At 31.6% G+C, this 17,679-nt stretch overlaps 4 protein-coding genes and 1 long non-coding RNA gene across 6 annotated transcripts; 2 read left to right on the top strand and 3 right to left on the bottom strand.

The window, feature by feature from the left end:
- Positions 1-57: 57 nt before the first annotated feature.
- On the bottom strand, positions 58-1,993 carry LOC130678011 (GILT-like protein 1). Its single transcript, XM_057484976.1, has 4 exons — positions 1,669-1,993; positions 1,432-1,596; positions 1,155-1,352; positions 58-440 (listed from the first exon to the last, which is right to left on the bottom strand). Exons 1-4 carry the CDS (start codon positions 1,726-1,728, stop codon positions 183-185), a joined length of 681 nt encoding a protein of 226 aa, XP_057340959.1. The 5' UTR covers positions 1,729-1,993; the 3' UTR covers positions 58-182.
- Positions 1,814-5,692, bottom strand: LOC130678010 (cytochrome c oxidase assembly factor 7 homolog). Of its 2 annotated transcripts, none has more exons than XM_057484974.1 (3): positions 5,490-5,692; positions 3,753-3,887; positions 1,814-3,662 (listed from the first exon to the last, which is right to left on the bottom strand). In XM_057484974.1, the coding sequence occupies exons 2-3, from the start codon at positions 3,862-3,864 to the stop codon at positions 3,193-3,195; spliced, it is 582 nt and encodes a 193-aa protein (XP_057340957.1). In that variant the 5' UTR covers positions 3,865-3,887; positions 5,490-5,692; the 3' UTR covers positions 1,814-3,192. The 2 variants fall into 2 exon arrangements, with proteins under 2 accessions (XP_057340957.1, XP_057340956.1); XM_057484973.1 differs by lacking the exon at positions 5,490-5,692 and adding an exon at positions 4,561-4,774.
- Positions 4,937-9,776, top strand: LOC130678007 (osmotic avoidance abnormal protein 3-like). The gene is made up of 6 exons (XM_057484970.1): positions 4,937-5,102; positions 5,250-5,414; positions 5,748-5,819; positions 6,525-8,042; positions 8,221-8,659; positions 8,812-9,776. The coding sequence occupies exons 3-6, from the start codon at positions 5,748-5,750 to the stop codon at positions 9,120-9,122; spliced, it is 2,340 nt and encodes a 779-aa protein (XP_057340953.1). The 5' UTR covers positions 4,937-5,102; positions 5,250-5,414; the 3' UTR covers positions 9,123-9,776.
- Positions 9,561-14,278, bottom strand: LOC130678012 (uncharacterized). The gene is made up of 2 exons (XR_008991743.1): positions 14,137-14,278; positions 9,561-13,288 (listed from the first exon to the last, which is right to left on the bottom strand). It is a non-coding gene; the product is annotated as an uncharacterized LOC130678012 (long non-coding RNA).
- On the top strand, positions 12,251-17,049 carry LOC130678008 (ATP-binding cassette sub-family D member 1). The gene is made up of 7 exons (XM_057484971.1): positions 12,251-13,270; positions 14,139-14,377; positions 14,772-15,140; positions 15,213-15,307; positions 15,421-15,705; positions 16,066-16,728; positions 16,826-17,049. The coding sequence occupies exons 1-7, from the start codon at positions 12,666-12,668 to the stop codon at positions 16,874-16,876; spliced, it is 2,307 nt and encodes a 768-aa protein (XP_057340954.1). The 5' UTR covers positions 12,251-12,665; the 3' UTR covers positions 16,877-17,049.
- The last annotated feature ends 630 nt before the right edge of the window (positions 17,050-17,679 follow it).

Raw genomic sequence — 17,679 nt, 5'->3', positions numbered from 1 at the left:
TAAAAATATATATTAATTAATTTACTTTTAAATTAAATATAAATAATTCCATTTTTTACATTTATACTTTTAAATTTACGAATCCATTTATTTTTGTACATAAAAATGTATATACTTCAAGAATAATATCAATGAAAAAAATATATATATATAAGTAATTATTATTATTATTATTATTATTATTATCCATGACAAGTTGAGGGTTTATCATTCTCAGGCAAAGAATTACAGATGAGTTTTTTGAAATTTGTTAATGCCAGCATTTGATCTTCCCACGAATATTTATCATTGATAACAATCGTAGGTACAAATGATATCGGTGGCTTAAAGCTGTGTGTAATTTCTCCGTAATTGACGAGTAAATTATCAGCTAAACTTGACTGCAGACAATTCTCTAATATTAATTGCGTTGAATTTTTCAATCCCACTGACTCAGCGCACTATTAAAAAAAAATTTAATTAAATTAATTAGTAAACTGATACATAAATCGAGGTTCTAATTAGCAAATTGTAACTCCATTTCAGAAAATCCTCTATGCAAAAAAAAAGTAATTAAAAATTTTTTTTTTCATATAAAAATCAATTCCGTATTGAGTATAGGGTAGAAGTCATTTTTTGACATTTAAAACTTAATTTTAATTAATGAAAAAGTATAAAATAAAATTTTCATTTTAATGGGTGAGATAAAAGTATCTTTGAACGGTGTGCCGTCAACTGATCCCAACAATTTTATACCACGACAAGTGATCCCTACAAATTGATCCAGTGAATTTTAATTACTCATGTCATAGTAATTAATTAATAATTAATTATTTTATGAATTGATCAGTGGGATCAGTTGTCTGTGGGATCAATCATCGTGTGATTGCTTGTCGGGGATCAGTAGTCTGGGATCAGTTGTCATGGAACTTCTTTGAACACATTTTCAAAATTAATTGTCATCATGTCTTTTACAAATTATTTAATTTTAATTTTTCAAGTGTCCAAAACTGGCCCTAAAGTGCCCAAAAACGGTACCTCTACCCTATATATATTTTTCTGACTATTAGTGTCTGATAATTGCACAGAATCACCTGCTAAAAAAATTAAGTTAGACGATTTGCTAATTAGATTTACAAAATGATCTATTCCAATGATGATCAAATAAAACAAACCCGTCGAACTGCTCCAGCTGGGTCGCTTTTAGCCATTGCGCAACCGACGAATTCAACTGATAGCTGCTGCTGGTCATAAGACTTTTCTTCAGCTTTGATTGCATGTAGTCCACATGCCTGGGCTTTGTTTCCGTCACATTCAGGTGGTCCGTGTTGGCATGAAAATTTCCATTCTCCTGTAGCTCCATCACGTTCATGCTGATAATGTGATAAGACAAGAAAGTTTATTGGATATTATCTATTGATTAGAAATTTTTATATAAAATCAGATGATTACCGAGGCCTTGCCGTACGGGACAAAGAAGATGTCCAAGTAGTCCTTGAGCTCCGGATAAGTCGGCACTAATTGGCCGCTTATGAATCTTCTGCTATCGCCGCAGAGAGATTCATAGTAAATCGTTACACCTAAACATGATTTTGCTTTGCAAGCAGCTTCAGTGGCCTGGCAAAAAATAAGTAATTAATTTTTAATCGATAAAATCATTTGATTATTTGTGAGAATAAAAATACTTACAGATGTATAAGATAAAAGTATGCAGCAAGCGACAAAGGCAGACACTAGTGATGAACACATGATTACTACGATCCTACAGAATGTCCTCTGGTGATCGATGTAAAACCGCGGTGTACTTTCTCTCGTATATGAGCTGCACAGTGTATTCCTTTTTCTTTTTTTTATGCTGATTATAGTGGGAGAAGGTGAGCTAAAACTTGGAAGGGATAGACAGAGAGGGGAAAAAAATGAGACAATCACTACTTTAGGTATTGGTTTACCCAAGGTTCATTGTTCAACTGTAGATGGGATGATTAATGATGCTAGACCGGTTTTATTCCATTTAATTTTACCTGTATACCAGCTCTTAGGTGACTTAATTTTAAAATATTATTCTCTAGACTCATAAATTATCTGCTGATAAAAAATCAGTACTTAAAATAATATCGCGATAAAATAAAAATAATAATAATATTTCTAGACACTTTAATTTAATATTTTCTTTGATAATTTATTAACAAGCTAGTATAACATTAAATATTAATGTTTAAAAAATAATTATAACACAATTAAATTATTTTTCATGATACCTGCATTGGAACTAAGTTTTTCTACAGTCAGTCGAAATAAGCGAATTTCAGTCCAATGCCGCGAATTAATTTTAGCGAACGCGTAAATTGTGGATGCCTTCAACCAGCGGGCAGAAATATTTGTGTTTCTGCCCGCTGATTAAAGACTCGCAATTTCAACTCCGATACTTGTCGTTTGTTTAATAATTTTATTTACATAAATGACAGTTCTGACTGCGATTAAGTTTTATAAAAATTACTGTAAATAATAAATAGTATTTATAGTTTCTGCTTAATCATAAATTTCAAATGACACTTTAAACATACGCTGATAGTTGTCCTTAAATTAATTTCTTTCTGACTGGCTGCTGACGATGAATAAGTTCCAGATAATCATGAAAAATATTGCGTGTAACTCAGGATGAGACGATTTTAGACTGCGGGTGATGTCAGCCTTCACTCTGGTCTGAAATCGTTTTGTTTCATCCCTTGTCACACAATATACTATAAAAATAGTACGCAGTCTGAAATCGTATTTAATTCTGAATTACACACAATATTTTTCATGAGTACCTGGAACTTAAAGTTTCCTTGTCAGCAGCCAGTCAGAAACAAGTTAATTAAAGACCAACTATTAGCGTAAGTGTAAATTTTAATTTGAAATTTATGATTAAGCAGAAACTATAAATACTATTTATTATTCACAGTAATTTTTATAAAACTTAATCACAGTCAGAACTGTCATTTACGTAAATAAAATTATTAAACAAATGACAAGTATCAGAGTTTAAATTGCGAATGTCTTCAAACAAATATTTCTGCCCATTGATTGAAGTCATTCACAATTTACGCGCCTGCTAAAATTAATTCGCGGCATTGGGCTGAAATTAATTTATTTCGACTGACTGTAGACACTGAAACTTTAGGTTTCGATGCTGGTATCATAAAAATGATACTTCTACATGATAAATGATATTTACACTTGGATCCCCTGCCCAAATTCAATTTGTTTTTGGGCTTTTTTAAGTTCACGATGAAGTACGCGTGATCGTTCTCTAAATGCTTCAGCTAATGATTCACTTTTTTCAGCGCCGTCTCCACGGGCATGCATTTGAGATAAATTAGCACACGCGTAAGGATTACCCGCTTCGCAAGATTTTATCGATAGTTTGTAAGCCTCCTTAAGATTCGGCTCAACTTCGCCCTTTAGTCCTCCTAGATAAATACCAGACAAATAAAAGCAGCCTTCTTCTTTGTTATGCTCATAACAGCCTTTAGACAACATGCTCATCCCCAAAGCAACTTGATCCGCTCTACTATCCATTAATTTATGTTTTGGTGATGACGCCAATATTCCAGCGCGTACACAGCCAATACCATCGCCTAATTCACATCCTTTTTTTATATATTTGAATGCTTCGTTCATATTTTGTTCGCAGCCTCTTCCTAAAAATTATTTTTTCAATAATTTATTTTTACTGGCAATTCAATTTTGAAAATTTATAATTATTTTTTAAAAAATAAAATCTTCCTTACCAACACCTAGATATCCTCCGTACTTAGCGCAACTTCTAGCCCAATTTCTCTCATCGCAATTAGCTTTATAAATTTCACCAGCTTTTTCAAAATCTCCGCTAATACTTTCCATATAATCCCCCAGGAGGTGACAAGCTGGAAAAAAAAATTCATCTATAAAATTTGAATTTAAATTTAAATATGAGTGTGAATGAAGCAGACAATTTATAAATTTTAAATAAATAAATTTCATTGAAATAATAAAATTTTATGAGCGTGAATTTAGTAGACATCAGATAAATTTAAAATTATAAATAAATAAGATAAATGATTAAATAATCATATTTATGGAAAATGCACTCAACTTCAAAATTTTTTAAATGCGCATTTTTTAAAAATTTAATTTAATTAATTATTTACTCTATTTATTTATAATTTTAAATTTGTCTGATGTCTGCTACATTTACACTCATGAAATTTAAAAAAATGCGCGTACTGATTTTTCAAATATTTAAATACGTATTTTTTTATTTTTACTCTGCTTACATTTTATTTGTTTATACAAATTTAAGAAAATTCAAATTGTCAACATTCGCACTCATATTCAAATATAAGTAACAACAATAATTATAATACTGAGGTTAGCCGACGTCTAATTTTTTGATTTTTAAAAACGATAAATTATTTTTTAAAATTCCACCTGTAGTTTTTCAAATTTTCTACACGTGCATATTTTTTTTCTGTCATTGATTTATTGAAAACAAAAATCAAAAAATTGTTGTCTGTTAAACTTCATGATAATAAATAATTACACAAAATTATGAAATACCATTTGCATCTTTTTCACTGTCACATCCAAATCTGTACTCAGTATAAATATTTTTTAAATATAACCTGACGTCTTCTTCATTTTTAAAATTAAATGCCATAATTAATTACTTAATTTTTATCTAAATATTATTTAAAAAATATTTTATAACCTCTAAATCTAAATCATCACACTTGCATGCAAGTGCGTTTAAAACGGGCATGCGCATGATCTACTCGCGGATGTTTAGTTCAGTTTCTACATTACCGCCAAATAAAGCGGCAAGTTATTCAAAAAAAAATAACTCAAAGCATGCGCGCTAATTGTTTAAAAAACGCGCGCATCTATTTAACGGAGAATAAAGAGTAGGAGGATTTAACACAATAATAAAGGATAGTTTTAGTATGTATGTACTGTCAGTGCAGTTTTGCTCTACTTTAGTCTTTAGAAACATTGACGTTGAATAATTGATCCTTGAAATTTTTTTCAGTTCCCTCTCAACTCTATACTCCGCTTTGTTTCAAAATACAATGCAACCACTTAAGATTTCATCAAATTTCACGGTAAATTTTTAATGTTAATTTATAAAATTACCTGTCAAGTATTTTAATTTATTTAAATTTTTTAAAAATTACCTCAGCAAATAAACTCAGAATAAAAAATTAATTTTTTTTAAAAGACCAAATTAATTACTTTTTTTTTTGTTACAGGATAATTTATTAATGAGTAATAATTACAAGAGAGACAATGGATTAATATTTGAAAAGTGATGGACATATTTAAAAATATTTAGGTCATAAACTCCTGCACAAAGACTCGGTCACGCGGTCAGCGTGTTCTATCTACCCTCGGTATCTTGATAACAGAATAATAAAGTGAGTAAATAAATTTAACTATTAAAATACTTCAGTGCATATATAATATATATATAAGTCTCCATATTTACTTACCCCTTTATTATGTTCACATCCTTTCTGGAGTTGGCGGGTGATTTGTAAATAAAACCCATTCGCGGCTGGTTCAATGTCTTAGTAGTTCAAGGTCATCATCAACTTAATTCACTCTAATATAAGTCTGTTCAACATAGACCAGTTTAAAAAAATTCAAATTACGGATGTCAATACGTCCATTACATTAAAAAAAAAATTTTTTTTAAATAATTGCAAATGTTCTAGTGAATCGGCACTTATAGTCACTTAATATTTCAGATGAGTGAGTCAGTAAAGGTGGCAGTAAGATGTAGGCCAATGTCTCAAAAAGAACTGTCAGCTGGGTGTCAGGTAAACGAGATGTCAATTACGATAATAGTATTCTTTATTATTCCATTAAATATACACATATTTTTTTTTTATTGAATATCTTTTGTAAATAATTATGGTAAAATCGTCATCGTTATCGAGCGGTGTAACCTAGCGACCTAATGGTCAAAACACGCAAATGTATTATGAAGAACGACGTTGCATTTTTATCTGTCGTCATTAACTATATTGTCGCTGTTAACTTGTTTTCTCATATGTTTACAATAAGATATATAAATATATCGATCCTTGGTTTAGAACAATGCAACTAAATCGATGTATAATTAGCGACTGCTCAAGTCACTTTTTTTTGCTGATGCTAAAGTATGAAATTTTTTTGTCTAGACTGAAAACATTATGTCAGTTGTCCTTGTGAGCGTATCAGGGTCGTAACGATTGTGAACTTGCAAACTCTAGAAAACTCTAATAATTAATTAGTTAGTTAGTTATATAGTATATGTATGTAAAGATCGATGTATATATTTAATATTCTGTTAAAAAGTTATCGTAAAAGTTTCATAAATAAAATGTCATAAAATACTGACGGTAATCGATTGCTTGTAAAGATGCACGGCGTGTTTGTCTCTGGGAGCTGAAGAAACGTGGGTGTCGGATCGATTAATTGACGGTTGACGTTCTAGATTTGCTGGGTGATAATAAAAAAATAATTTAATATTTTTATTTTAGAATGCCGTTACCATCGACCCGATTTCAAAAAATTGTACACTGGAAGGTACAGGAGGCGGTGCTGGGAAAGTTTATCAATTTGACGCGACGTTTGGACCCGAAAGTTCGACGGAAAAAGTTTACGAAGACGTCGGTTCTGTTATTGTTGAAGCTGTGCTCGAAGGATACAATGGAACGGTGTTCGCTTATGGTCAAACTGGTTGCGGAAAATCCCACACGATGCAAGGGTTCATCGAGCGGACTTTGGAGCACATATTTGAGGCGACATCAACATCTAGCTCTGATACGCGTTATTTGGCACTGCTGAGTTATCTGGAAATTTACAACGAACGGCTGAGAGATTTGTTGCAGGACAACTTAGTGGACGGCGCTCTTCAGCTTAAGGAAGATCCTCAACGAGGAACTTATGTTGCCGGTGGGTTGCGTGAAGTTACTGTCAAAGATGCCGCCGAATGCGCTAAATTAGTAGAACAGGGTGACCGGAGACGTGTCGCAGCCTTTACTAAAATGAATGCTTCAAGTTCACGAAGTCATGCTGTCCTGACGATTTCGTTGGAGGCTTTGGCGATGGGTGAAAACAATGGCAAGCAGGGTGGTGACGGTGCTGTAAGAAGAGGTCAGTTACATCTAGTTGATTTAGCTGGATCCGAAAGACAAGCGAGAACTGGAGCAACAGGGGATCGATTAAAAGAAGCCGCTAGTATAAATTTGAGCTTATCAGCGCTGGGTAATGTGATAAGCGCTTTGGCTGCTGGTAATGGCAGACATGTTCCATACAGAGACAGCAAACTCACAAGGTTACTGAGAGACAGTTTGGGCGGGAATGCACGTACACTGATGATTGCTTGCATAAGTCCGGCTGATGTTGATGCTGAAGAAACATTGAGTACACTGAGGTATGCAGCACGAGCGAGATGTATTAAAAATAAACCGGTAGTTAATGAAGATCCAAAGGATGCTCTTTTACGGCAATACCAACTTGAATTGCAGCGTTTACGAAAGTTATTGGAGAGTTCACCAAAGACGGGTGATTATGATGAAGATTACGATGAACGTGAAGAAACTACCGGTGGATCCGAGGTCGAGAGATTGAGGAGAGAGTGCGAGGATACAAGTATGTCTGCACAAAAACTTCGTGATGAATTGGATGCTTTGAGAAGTCGTTATGAAAATAGCAAAGATACCGCTGAATCCGCGGATAATAAGTTGTGGCCGATGACTAGCCGAGAAGTTGATGAGCGTCGTCGTAAAAAACGTGAGGCTGCACAAAGAGAAGTTATGAGAAGATTAGAACGTTTAACAATTGGCGGTGAAGCTCTAAGTAATGATGAATTAAGAAAACGCCGGGAAAGAAGACGCAGACGGTTAGAAATTTTAGCCAAGGCCCTTGAAGCCAGTGCGCAAGATGGGAGCGGAAGTGCATTTGAAGTTTACGGGCAATTGAGGACTACCGAGGATGCATTGAAGAGAATGGCCAAGCGCACAAAGCAACTTGAAGCAGAGGCACTAGATCTACAGGTAGTATATACTTATATATATATATATATATATATATATATATATATATATATATATATATATGCTGAGAAAAATAAACCGTTATGATGGATTAAACTAGCTTGTATACTTATAGTAGAACACAGACGCATTAAAATATATATACCGTTATATCCTTTAGTTGATGATTTTTTTTCAGGCATCCTGGGACGCGGAACGACGTGAACTCCTGCGCCGTGAATTGCTAGCAGCTCAGATATGTGAAGCTATGGTACCACATCTACGTCCCGGTTGTCCGTTCCGTGACCTCATGGCGATTCGGTCAGCAGCTACTTGGAGCGATGATCTAAATCGCTGGAGATTACCTGATGCTTCTTCTAGGATACCTCTGCCCCCACCACCACCTCTAACACGTGACAATAATTTGCGGCTTAAACCGGATCACAATAATAATAACAACAATGACAACAGCAATAACAACAACAAAAACAACCACAACGACGATGAGCAAACAAGTGATGATGAGTCTCGTGTAAATGAGGCCAAGAGCTCCAAATGGCGAGACATTGCAGGGACTTACTTTCGCAGAAACAGAATCGATGAGTTACTTGCACGTGCCCGTGAGGCTAAAACATTTGGTAATTCAGCTAATGATTATTATTATTATCACTGTCAATTAATTCATAGCCGAATAAATTCGACATCAATATTAATTAATTATTCATGCTTTCGTGATTTAAAATTTATTTATTTAAATATATATATGTACGTTTTTTTTGTATTGCTGTAGAGGCTAGTGGACGTCTGAGTAAATCAGGTGGATCTGATGACTCTGGGAGTGGATATCTCCAGTTGAATGCCCTCAATTTGCAGGGCAGTGCTCCTATCATCAGTGATATCCCGGGAAAAATACCAATCCAACCAATAGCAATTAAAACCGTTAGACCTGTTGGAGCTTTCAATGCCTGGCTGGTCCAAGACAACCCCGGCAAATCTCCTCCAGCTGGACTGACGTCACTAAGGAAAAATCCACCACCTCGTATACTCGAAGCACTTCCATCGTATCCACTGGACTCGACCGACACACGATTGTCGTCTTGACGAGACATTGCATTACAATCAGAGTCTTATAAATTTTTACATTTCGTATTAAATACCAACGCTTGTACCTCATAATAGTTTTTATAAATTTATTTATTTGTGTAATTAATTATTTATTTTTTTTTTTACATAATGCAAAAAGCAGTATTAAATTTTATGCATATTTTATTACATTGCTTCATCGTCAAAGAATATCATCATCATCATCATCATGATATTTCTTAGGATCTTAGGTAATTGAAGAGGTCATCAAGTTCACTTAATTTTTATCAGTTTGATTATTTTTATTTTTTGTTTTTATAAAAAACATTTTAACATATCGTTTTATTGCATTAATTTACCGTACTGGTATAATTATTATTTTATAATCACGCAAAAAGTTTCAATTACCGCGTTATTGAAAAGTTTTTACATACAATAAATATGTATTGACAAAAATAAAAATTTTTAATAAAAATGTACATTACCACTGACGTTGTGTTGGCGAGATGTGAATACTGATTATGTAAATTAGCCGTTAAAATTTTTTTTTATTGTAAACTGTATGATATTCTATTGTATTTAAGACAAAAAAAAGAGAAAGTGTGTACATAACGTTGTAATTACTGAGTGTAAAATAATAATAATAATAATAATAATAATAATAATAAATTACAATATATTGCTGAGAGATTTGCGATGATAAAAAAAAAGATAAGGAAGAAAATAAATAAATAAAAATGAGAAATTTATCGAGTTTTACTGATGCAGTTAAACCGTTTCTTCAACTGCGGTTGAAAGAAGCTCGCGTGTCTCTATGACAACCGACTTCCTGGTGTCTTACGTCCGTTCATGGCTGCATGACTATTCGAGAAAATGATCAGCCGCAATCATATATATATTTGATGCCGTATAAATTTATGGATTTTTAATATCGGACGGTCATTCTGCGAATTGACGTCCCGCTGATATCAATACTTCTAATGATTTCTCGTAATCACTGCGAACAATACCATCGATGCTTGTTATCATATTTTTAGAGTCAAGTATTTAAATAAATTATTTACACAGTTTAAAAAAAAAAAGTATTAAGTAATTCCGTAACACAAGAGAAATGAAAGTGTCGATGATTACAAGTACCCGAGTTTAAAAAATAAAAAAAAACGTCTTGTTTCATTTTCTCATTTACTCTTTCACTCATTGAACGACTTTTACTTTCTCAGTTACATATATAGATATACTAAATACAAATAACTACAAGTTTTAAGTGATGGTGATCGTGTGTGATCAGAAGTGCATTTTGCCGAAAGCCGTTTACACTTTCCCTGATATTATATATTTTATTACCAAACATTAAATTTATTATTTAATAAATTATAAATCACCGAGGTCTTTTAACTTTTTTTTGAATTTTTTGCAATGACAATATTACAAATCGATGAATTTATTAAAAAAATAAAACAAAAAATATAGACGTAATATTCTTGGTATTATTTAAATGTGTATATGTAATACAAGTTACATACACAAGCTGATTAGATAATGATGGACAGTGACAGAGTCATCAGATCAATTTTTGTTGAGAGTAATTTCAAAATAGTCTAGAGTTTTTTTTTTTTTTTTTGTTGCCGATGATATTATGAGGAAAATGTAATTTATATATTAATAATCGTGTGTTTATTTAGCGTAGACACTGCATTAATTTTTTTTTAATTTACAATAAAGTCAACTTTTAGTACAAATATATCGTTAATTTATATCAATATTCCTTTTTATTATATTCGGTAATCGATTGTACCACTTAAAGACTACATATATTAAAGATTCTTCTGGCGTATATATTTTTTGATTAATATTCAAAAGTGAGCTATGACGTGTGCAATTATTTTTTTCACTCATTAGTTTCATTTGACTGCATAAATACTGAGACAAGTTCATGAATCATTTTATAAATCAATATACACGTATTATATATCATCCTCTACAGATAACCAGCCCAAAGTATATAACATTACACTTATTCTTGTATATATACTTACATTAAGTATTAACATTGTTTATTTAGCTCGGCTATTTTAAGTACAATAAATAATCTTTTAATCCAATTATATTTTAATCATTTCATTGACACAAATTTTTAACGTCTTTCAGTCTTTTGAAATTTTCTTCTGCTTATTTTTTATTGTTTCTGGAAACTCATTGCGGCAATTAAATCCTTCATATGTAATGCAACTCATTTTTCTGCTATGCATTCTTATATATTTGATTGATATTAATAAACTTATCCTGATATTATAAAGTTTAATATGAGTGTGAATGTCGCTGACATTTGGCAGTTTTTAAAATTTTTTAAAAATGCGTACGTAGATATGATTCTGAAGTTAACAGACGTTTAAAAATTTTTGAATTTTTTGTTTTTAACAAATCAATTGCAAAAAAATAAAATAAAAATATGCACATGTAGAAAATTTTAAAAACTACAGGTGCAATTTTTTCAAATATTTTTTTTTATGGTTTATCGTCTAAAAAAAAATTCCAAAAATTATTATACGTCTGTTAACTTTAGTATCATTACTTAGATAATTTAAAAATCGGCGCGCGCTTTTTAAAATTTCATTATTTTAATAAATAAATTCATTTATTTTAAATTTAAAAATTGTCTCAGATGAATGTGAGTGTTGCAGATACCCGACAAATTTCAAATTACAAATGAAAAAATAAAATTTTAAAAAAGGCGCGCGCCAATTTTAAAATTCAAAAATCCGCATTTTTTAAGTTTTATTCTGTTTATTTATTTAAAAATTGCACCAATTGACAAATGTCTACTACATTCACACTCATATATTTATTATTTATTTTCAAAATATTATCAAACAATGATCGTCGTTTCTTCTTCAATATTCTGATGATGATGATGATGATAACTACAAAACAAACAAAGATCACATGTTATAAAGATAAGAGGGCAAGGGCGAGTGCAATGACGGTACCACAGATCCAAGTCCAGTATAAAAACTTATGACTCCTCATTATATATATATAGATATATATAAATATGTATAAAGATAAAAAAGTAACAGTAATGTTATATATACTAGTATGAATAGTGTAGAGAATGGAGCATAAATTGTATCAGAATCGGAGTAGAGTCAGAGGATGGATGTAAGTGTTGGATATTATCGTTGGTAAAAAGCATAGAGGATAGGATAGGATTGTTGAGAGGTTTGGTGGAGTAAGAGGAGAATCACTTGTAGTATGAGAAGAGTGGGAATAAAAGTTTAAGTAAGAGAAGACTAGTACAGTTGCCAGCTGGTTGCCGATTCGTGTGTGTCGTTTTAAATGTGTTTATATCAACAGCTTTGATAGAGTCATGCTCTTGCCACATGAGTTTGCCGGAATAAATATCATATTATATTTATAATCAATATTGTTTTTGAATTGACAACAAAATTTTTCATTACTTGATGACTCATAAATATAAAATCACTTATATATAAAGAAGTTTTTAAATTATAATTGTCTGTGCTGTCCAGATGTCAGATGACATTTAGTTAATTTAAAATAATGTCGTCGGTATTTTCAAAACTTATAAATAAAACCTCATCTACATGTGGAATAAGACAGGAGACACTGACTCGTGGTGTTGTTGGTGTTGTCACAACACTATATTTACTAAAATTAACTTATCCCCATTTAGTCCGAGTTAAACGTAAACTAGAAAATAACAATAATGACAGTAATAACAGTAACAATAATAAAAGCAAAGAAAATGGAGTTGATAAATGTCAGAACAACAAATGCTGCAATAATAAATCTGTTAGTAAAAATAAAAATAATAATAATAATAACAACAATAATAATAAAGTTGCCAATGCGGGGTTGGATAAAACATTTATCAAACAATTATTACAATTGCTGAGAATAATGGTACCTGGATGGCGGTCCAAAGAAGCTGGTCTGCTAACTTGTGCGACGATAACTCTGCTCGCAAGAACATTTTTGTCTGTTTACGTTGCCACACTTGAAGGCCAAATTGTTAAGAGAATTGTCTTAAAAGATGTTCGTGGTTTTTTTTTAATGCTTGCACGCTGGTTCGCTATTGCATTTCCGGCAACCTTTGTCAATTCTGCCATCCGCTATCTTGAAGGCAGACTTGCGCTTTCTTTCAGGTAATTTATACGATCCAACTGTGTAATTTCAAATAATTATTGTGTAACTTATGATACTCAGTTAGCGACGTCTTATAATCTTTGGATTTTTTTAGAAATAAATTGTAAAAAAAAAACATTTCAAAAAATTGCGCCGATAGATTTTTTAATTTTCTATGTATGAGTGTAAATGTAACTGACAACTGGCAATTTTTGAATAATTGAAAAATCTGTACGCGCTTTTTTAAAATTTCGTTACTTTAATTTATTTATTTAAAATTTTCAAATTGTCTCATGTCTGCTACATTCGCACTCAGCTACATCTTTATATTTAAAATTTTTTTTTGTAATTTATTTTTTGGGAAAAAAAATCCAAAATTTTTAACTGTCTTCTAACTTCAGAATCATGTGTAAAATTATACGGAACTTAGCCGAGGTTTAACTTTTGAATTTTTTAAAAAATGACAAATTGTAGAAAAAAAATATTTTAAAAAATTGCACCCTTACATTTTTTTATTTTCTTCATGTGTGTATTTTTTTTTTTTTTTTTTTGTAATTTTATTTTTTGAAAGAAAAATCTAAAAATTTTTAATTGTTTACAAATTTCAATGATTTTGACATTGACAGACTGTCAAAAAATTATGATTCTGAAGTCAGCAGACAATTAAAAATTTTCGAATTGTTTTCCAACAATTAAATTTGAATAAAAAAAAAAACTAAAAAAATGCACATGTAGAAAATTAAAAAAACTACAGGTGCAATTTTTCCAAATATTTTTTTTTTTTACAATTTATCGCTTTGAAAAATATCCAAAAATTATTAGACGTCGGCTAACTCCAGTATCAGGACGTGTGTGAATAAATATTAATAATAATAATTAAATTTACAGAGAAAGACTTGTCCAGTATGCGTACAAAATGTACTTGAGTCAGCAGACTTATTACAGAGTATCTGCTTTAGACAATCGACTGGGTGGTGCTGAACAAAGACTGACTGATGATTTATCCGAATTAGCAAGTTCTGTCGCTCATTTATACTCGAGTTTAACAAAACCACTTCTCGATTGTTCATTAGTCGGAATCGCACTTATGTCATTTTCATCACGCATGGGTGCTAGAACAGTACCAGGTAATTTTTAATTACAAATATATATTCATTTTTATCATTTATTATTCAAATAATGTCTTATTTATCTCCATGCATAATTAAGTAATTAATTTTTTATCACAAATCCTACATTCCGTGCACTTTATTCCTTATTCATTAACAAAAACATTTTTATCTTATCACTTAATTCCCTATCTCATGACTCGCGGGTACTATTAATAAAAAAAATCATTAACGTTGTCAATAAAAAGAATTTATGAATCACAAGTAACCCATGGCTCATAATAATAATAAAGTGAATTTAAAAAAATTGATTAGTTATTAGTAATGAAAAATTAAGTAATTATTATTTTAATGATAATTATATACAATGTATATTTATTTATTTATATATATTTTTTGTTTTATAATATAGGTCCATTACTAGCAGCAGTGGTTATTGCGGTAACCGGACAAGTACTTCGACTTACATCACCGCGATTTGGTCACCTAGTTGCCGAAGAAGCCTCACGTCGTGGACGACTACGTGAAGCGCACGCTCGTATTAGCGCGCACGCCGAGGAAATAGCATTTTATGGCGGTCATAATACTGAGCATCGTTATTTGAGTACCGCATACAGATCATTGAATGTACATTTAAGAAAAGTTTTGGCATTGAAGTTATGGTACATCATGTTGGAGCAATTTTTGATGAAATATGTATGGTCTGGTACGGGATTGCTGGTGATTGCGATGCCGTTGCTCTACACAACTCTAAAACCATCGAACAATAAAGATACTGATGGTATGTTAGTTTAAATTTGAATTTAATTACTGGTAATTAATATTATTCTTTAATTATTTAATCTAATTGCAGGAGTTGTAAGTGAGCGGACGCGATACTTGACGACGTCGAAAAATCTTCTGAGTTCAGGTGCTGACGCTGTTGAACGTCTTATGTCATCCTACAAGGTCAAGTTTCTCTGAATAAATATAATTTAGTTTTATTTAATTTATTTTATATATATATTATTTATATTTATAAATACAATTACTAATATTAGTATTAATATTTACGTTAACAGGAATTAGTAGCGTTAGCTGGATATGCTAATAGAGTCAGTGAGATGCTTGACATATTCAAGGACGCGGCATTATGTAAATATCAGCGTACTGTCGTAGTAAATCAGCAGTACCGTGGTACTAATGGTAGTGTTAATTCATCACCAAAGTCATTACTTGAGTTTAAAGATGGCTCGCCAATTATTAAGGGTATTGTACGTGAAAGTCTTGATGGCAGTATTGCTCTCACGGATGTTCCAATTGTAACGCCCAATTGTGAAGTAATTGTCTCTAGTTTGACTATACAAGTAAGTAATTATTTATTATTTATTTTAATACTGAATTACTATTGGGGCCCGTTCATAAAATACTTTCGCACTTTGGGGGTGGGGTCGCTAAGACAAGGGGGTTGAAGGTTTAAAGACACGTGACTTTCACAGCTCATCAAACAATTTTTCAAATTAAAATTTTATTATTGCAGAGTAAATATTTTAAAATATAGAAATTTATGTACTATTAATTGTCACATATCATTTATGGGGGAGGGGGGGGTAATTTGTGACGTAAAATGTATGGGGAGGGGGGTAAAATTTTGCGTGACGTATTTTATGAATGACTCCTTCTTCTTCTTCTTCTTCTTCTAAATTTATTATTATTTTATTTAAAAGATTAAACCGGGACATCATTTATTGATAACTGGACCCAATGGCTGTGGTAAAAGTTCACTTTTCCGTATTATCTCAGGACTATGGCCAGTGTACGCGGGTACACTGACAAGACCAGCAGACTCATGGTCAATACGAACTGGTAGACCATCAATGTTTTATATTCCGCAAAAACCTTACATGACTGTTGGCTGTCTTCGTGAACAAATAACATATCCAGCGGACAGCAAAAGTAATACATTTTCCGATGACCAACTTCTAGCACTTTTAGATCTTGTAGATTTACGATCACTTGCTGAGCGTGAACCTGACGGTCTCGATGCGATGGGCGACTGGGACTCGACGTTATCAGGCGGTGAGAAACAAAGACTCGCTATGACCAGATTATTTTATCACGCCCCGCACTATGCGCTGCTGGATGAGTGCACCAGTGCAGTTAGTTTAGAAGTTGAAGGATCCATGTATGAGACTGCTAAGCAACGTGGTATCACATTATTAACAATAACACATCGAATTTCCTCATTATCGAAGTACCATCGGTTTGTATTACGGTTCGATGGCGATGGCGGATGGACATTTGGTTTACTCGATTCAAATGACACCGCGATTTTATCTAATCAGGATAATGGAAAGGATGTCAGAGAAGCACACAGTCAAAGACTTCAGGTATTTATTTATAATTACTTGATAATATTTACTCAACTTAATTCAATATTCATTCATTTAAATGTTTTATGTTTACAAATTAATGTGTTTGTTTAAGGAAATCCGAGACTTGGTCAGCGAAGATACCCAACATGTTGGTATCAGTTGAAATAAATAAATTATATTTATTACTCCCGCGATATTTAAATATTTACCTGCGAATATTATATTTTTTTTATTATTATTATTATTATTAATATAAGGGATTATTTTTTTACATTAATTAATTGTCAAGCGATAAAAATATTGTGATTTTATAAAAATAAATAAATTTTAAAGTTATCTGGTAGACAAATAATTAGATAAATATTTTTACTACCGGACAGTATCGTAGCATAAAAAAATATGACAAGCTTTTAAATACTGTCGAATAAATTGTTATTTAAATATGAATAAAAAAAAATTTTAATTAAAAAATGAGGACTTAATTTTTTTCCCGCTTCTATAAATTTTATTTAAAAATTATAAAAATTCACTATCTATTTTATTATCAATCTGTACTGAAGAAAGCAATGTACGCAATTGTTACGCCGCACGTTCAATAACAATGAGATTGAGTTACGTAAGTGCATTATTGTAACAAATAAATCCTTGAAATAATTATGTACACTTAATGTTTCATTACAAGAATATTAATTTATATTTAAAAATGTAAGTTTTTGTTATTTAATTTAACGAAGGTCAGAGTTGGAAGAAAGTGAAACAATGATGGGATTATTTGGGAAGAAATGATTTAATGATGCGTGTAGTTTAAAAATAAAAATAAAAAAAATTTAATTACGTGAAATTCTTTGTTTTCAAAGGCCAAAAGAACCGAGAGGGGCATTTTTAGGGGAGGGAAGACCCGCAATTCCCGATGAGCTTACCTCCGAGAAACCCTCCAAAGTCAAAACGTCGATACGGGCGGTAGCA

The sequence above is a fragment of the Microplitis mediator genome, chromosome 11 (assembly GCF_029852145.1).
Source record: "Microplitis mediator isolate UGA2020A chromosome 11, iyMicMedi2.1, whole genome shotgun sequence".
NCBI lineage: Eukaryota > Metazoa > Arthropoda > Insecta > Hymenoptera > Braconidae > Microplitis > Microplitis mediator.
This window is presented reverse-complemented; position numbering and strand designations above follow the sequence as displayed.

Coding starts and splice junctions, on each gene's coding strand:
- LOC130678007 (XM_057484970.1), top strand. CDS start 5,748: ATGAGTGAGTCAGTAAAGGTGGCAGTAAGATGTAGGCCAATGTCTCAA. Junction 5,820..6,524: donor AACTGTCAGCTGGGTGTCAG/GTAAACGAGATG, acceptor TTTTTATTTTAG/AATGCCGTTACCATCGACCC. Junction 8,043..8,220: donor CAGAGGCACTAGATCTACAG/GTAGTATATACT, acceptor ATTTTTTTTCAG/GCATCCTGGGACGCGGAACG.
- LOC130678010 (XM_057484973.1), bottom strand. CDS start 4,660: ATGGCATTTAATTTTAAAAATGAAGAAGACGTCAGGTTATATTTAAAA. Junction 3,888..4,560: donor CAGTGAAAAAGATGCAAATG/GTATTTCATAAT, acceptor TTTTTTTTCCAG/CTTGTCACCTCCTGGGGGAT. Junction 3,663..3,752: donor CGGAGGATATCTAGGTGTTG/GTAAGGAAGATT, acceptor AATAATTTTTAG/GAAGAGGCTGCGAACAAAAT.
- LOC130678011 (XM_057484976.1), bottom strand. CDS start 1,728: ATGTGTTCATCACTAGTGTCTGCCTTTGTCGCTTGCTGCATACTTTTA. Junction 1,597..1,668: donor TACTTTTATCTTATACATCT/GTAAGTATTTTT, acceptor ATTTTTTGCCAG/GCCACTGAAGCTGCTTGCAA. Junction 1,353..1,431: donor TCCCGTACGGCAAGGCCTCG/GTAATCATCTGA, acceptor TCACATTATCAG/CATGAACGTGATGGAGCTAC.
- LOC130678008 (XM_057484971.1), top strand. CDS start 12,666: ATGTCGTCGGTATTTTCAAAACTTATAAATAAAACCTCATCTACATGT. Junction 13,271..14,138: donor AGACTTGCGCTTTCTTTCAG/GTAATTTATACG, acceptor TTAAATTTACAG/AGAAAGACTTGTCCAGTATG. Junction 15,141..15,212: donor GAACAATAAAGATACTGATG/GTATGTTAGTTT, acceptor ATCTAATTGCAG/GAGTTGTAAGTGAGCGGACG.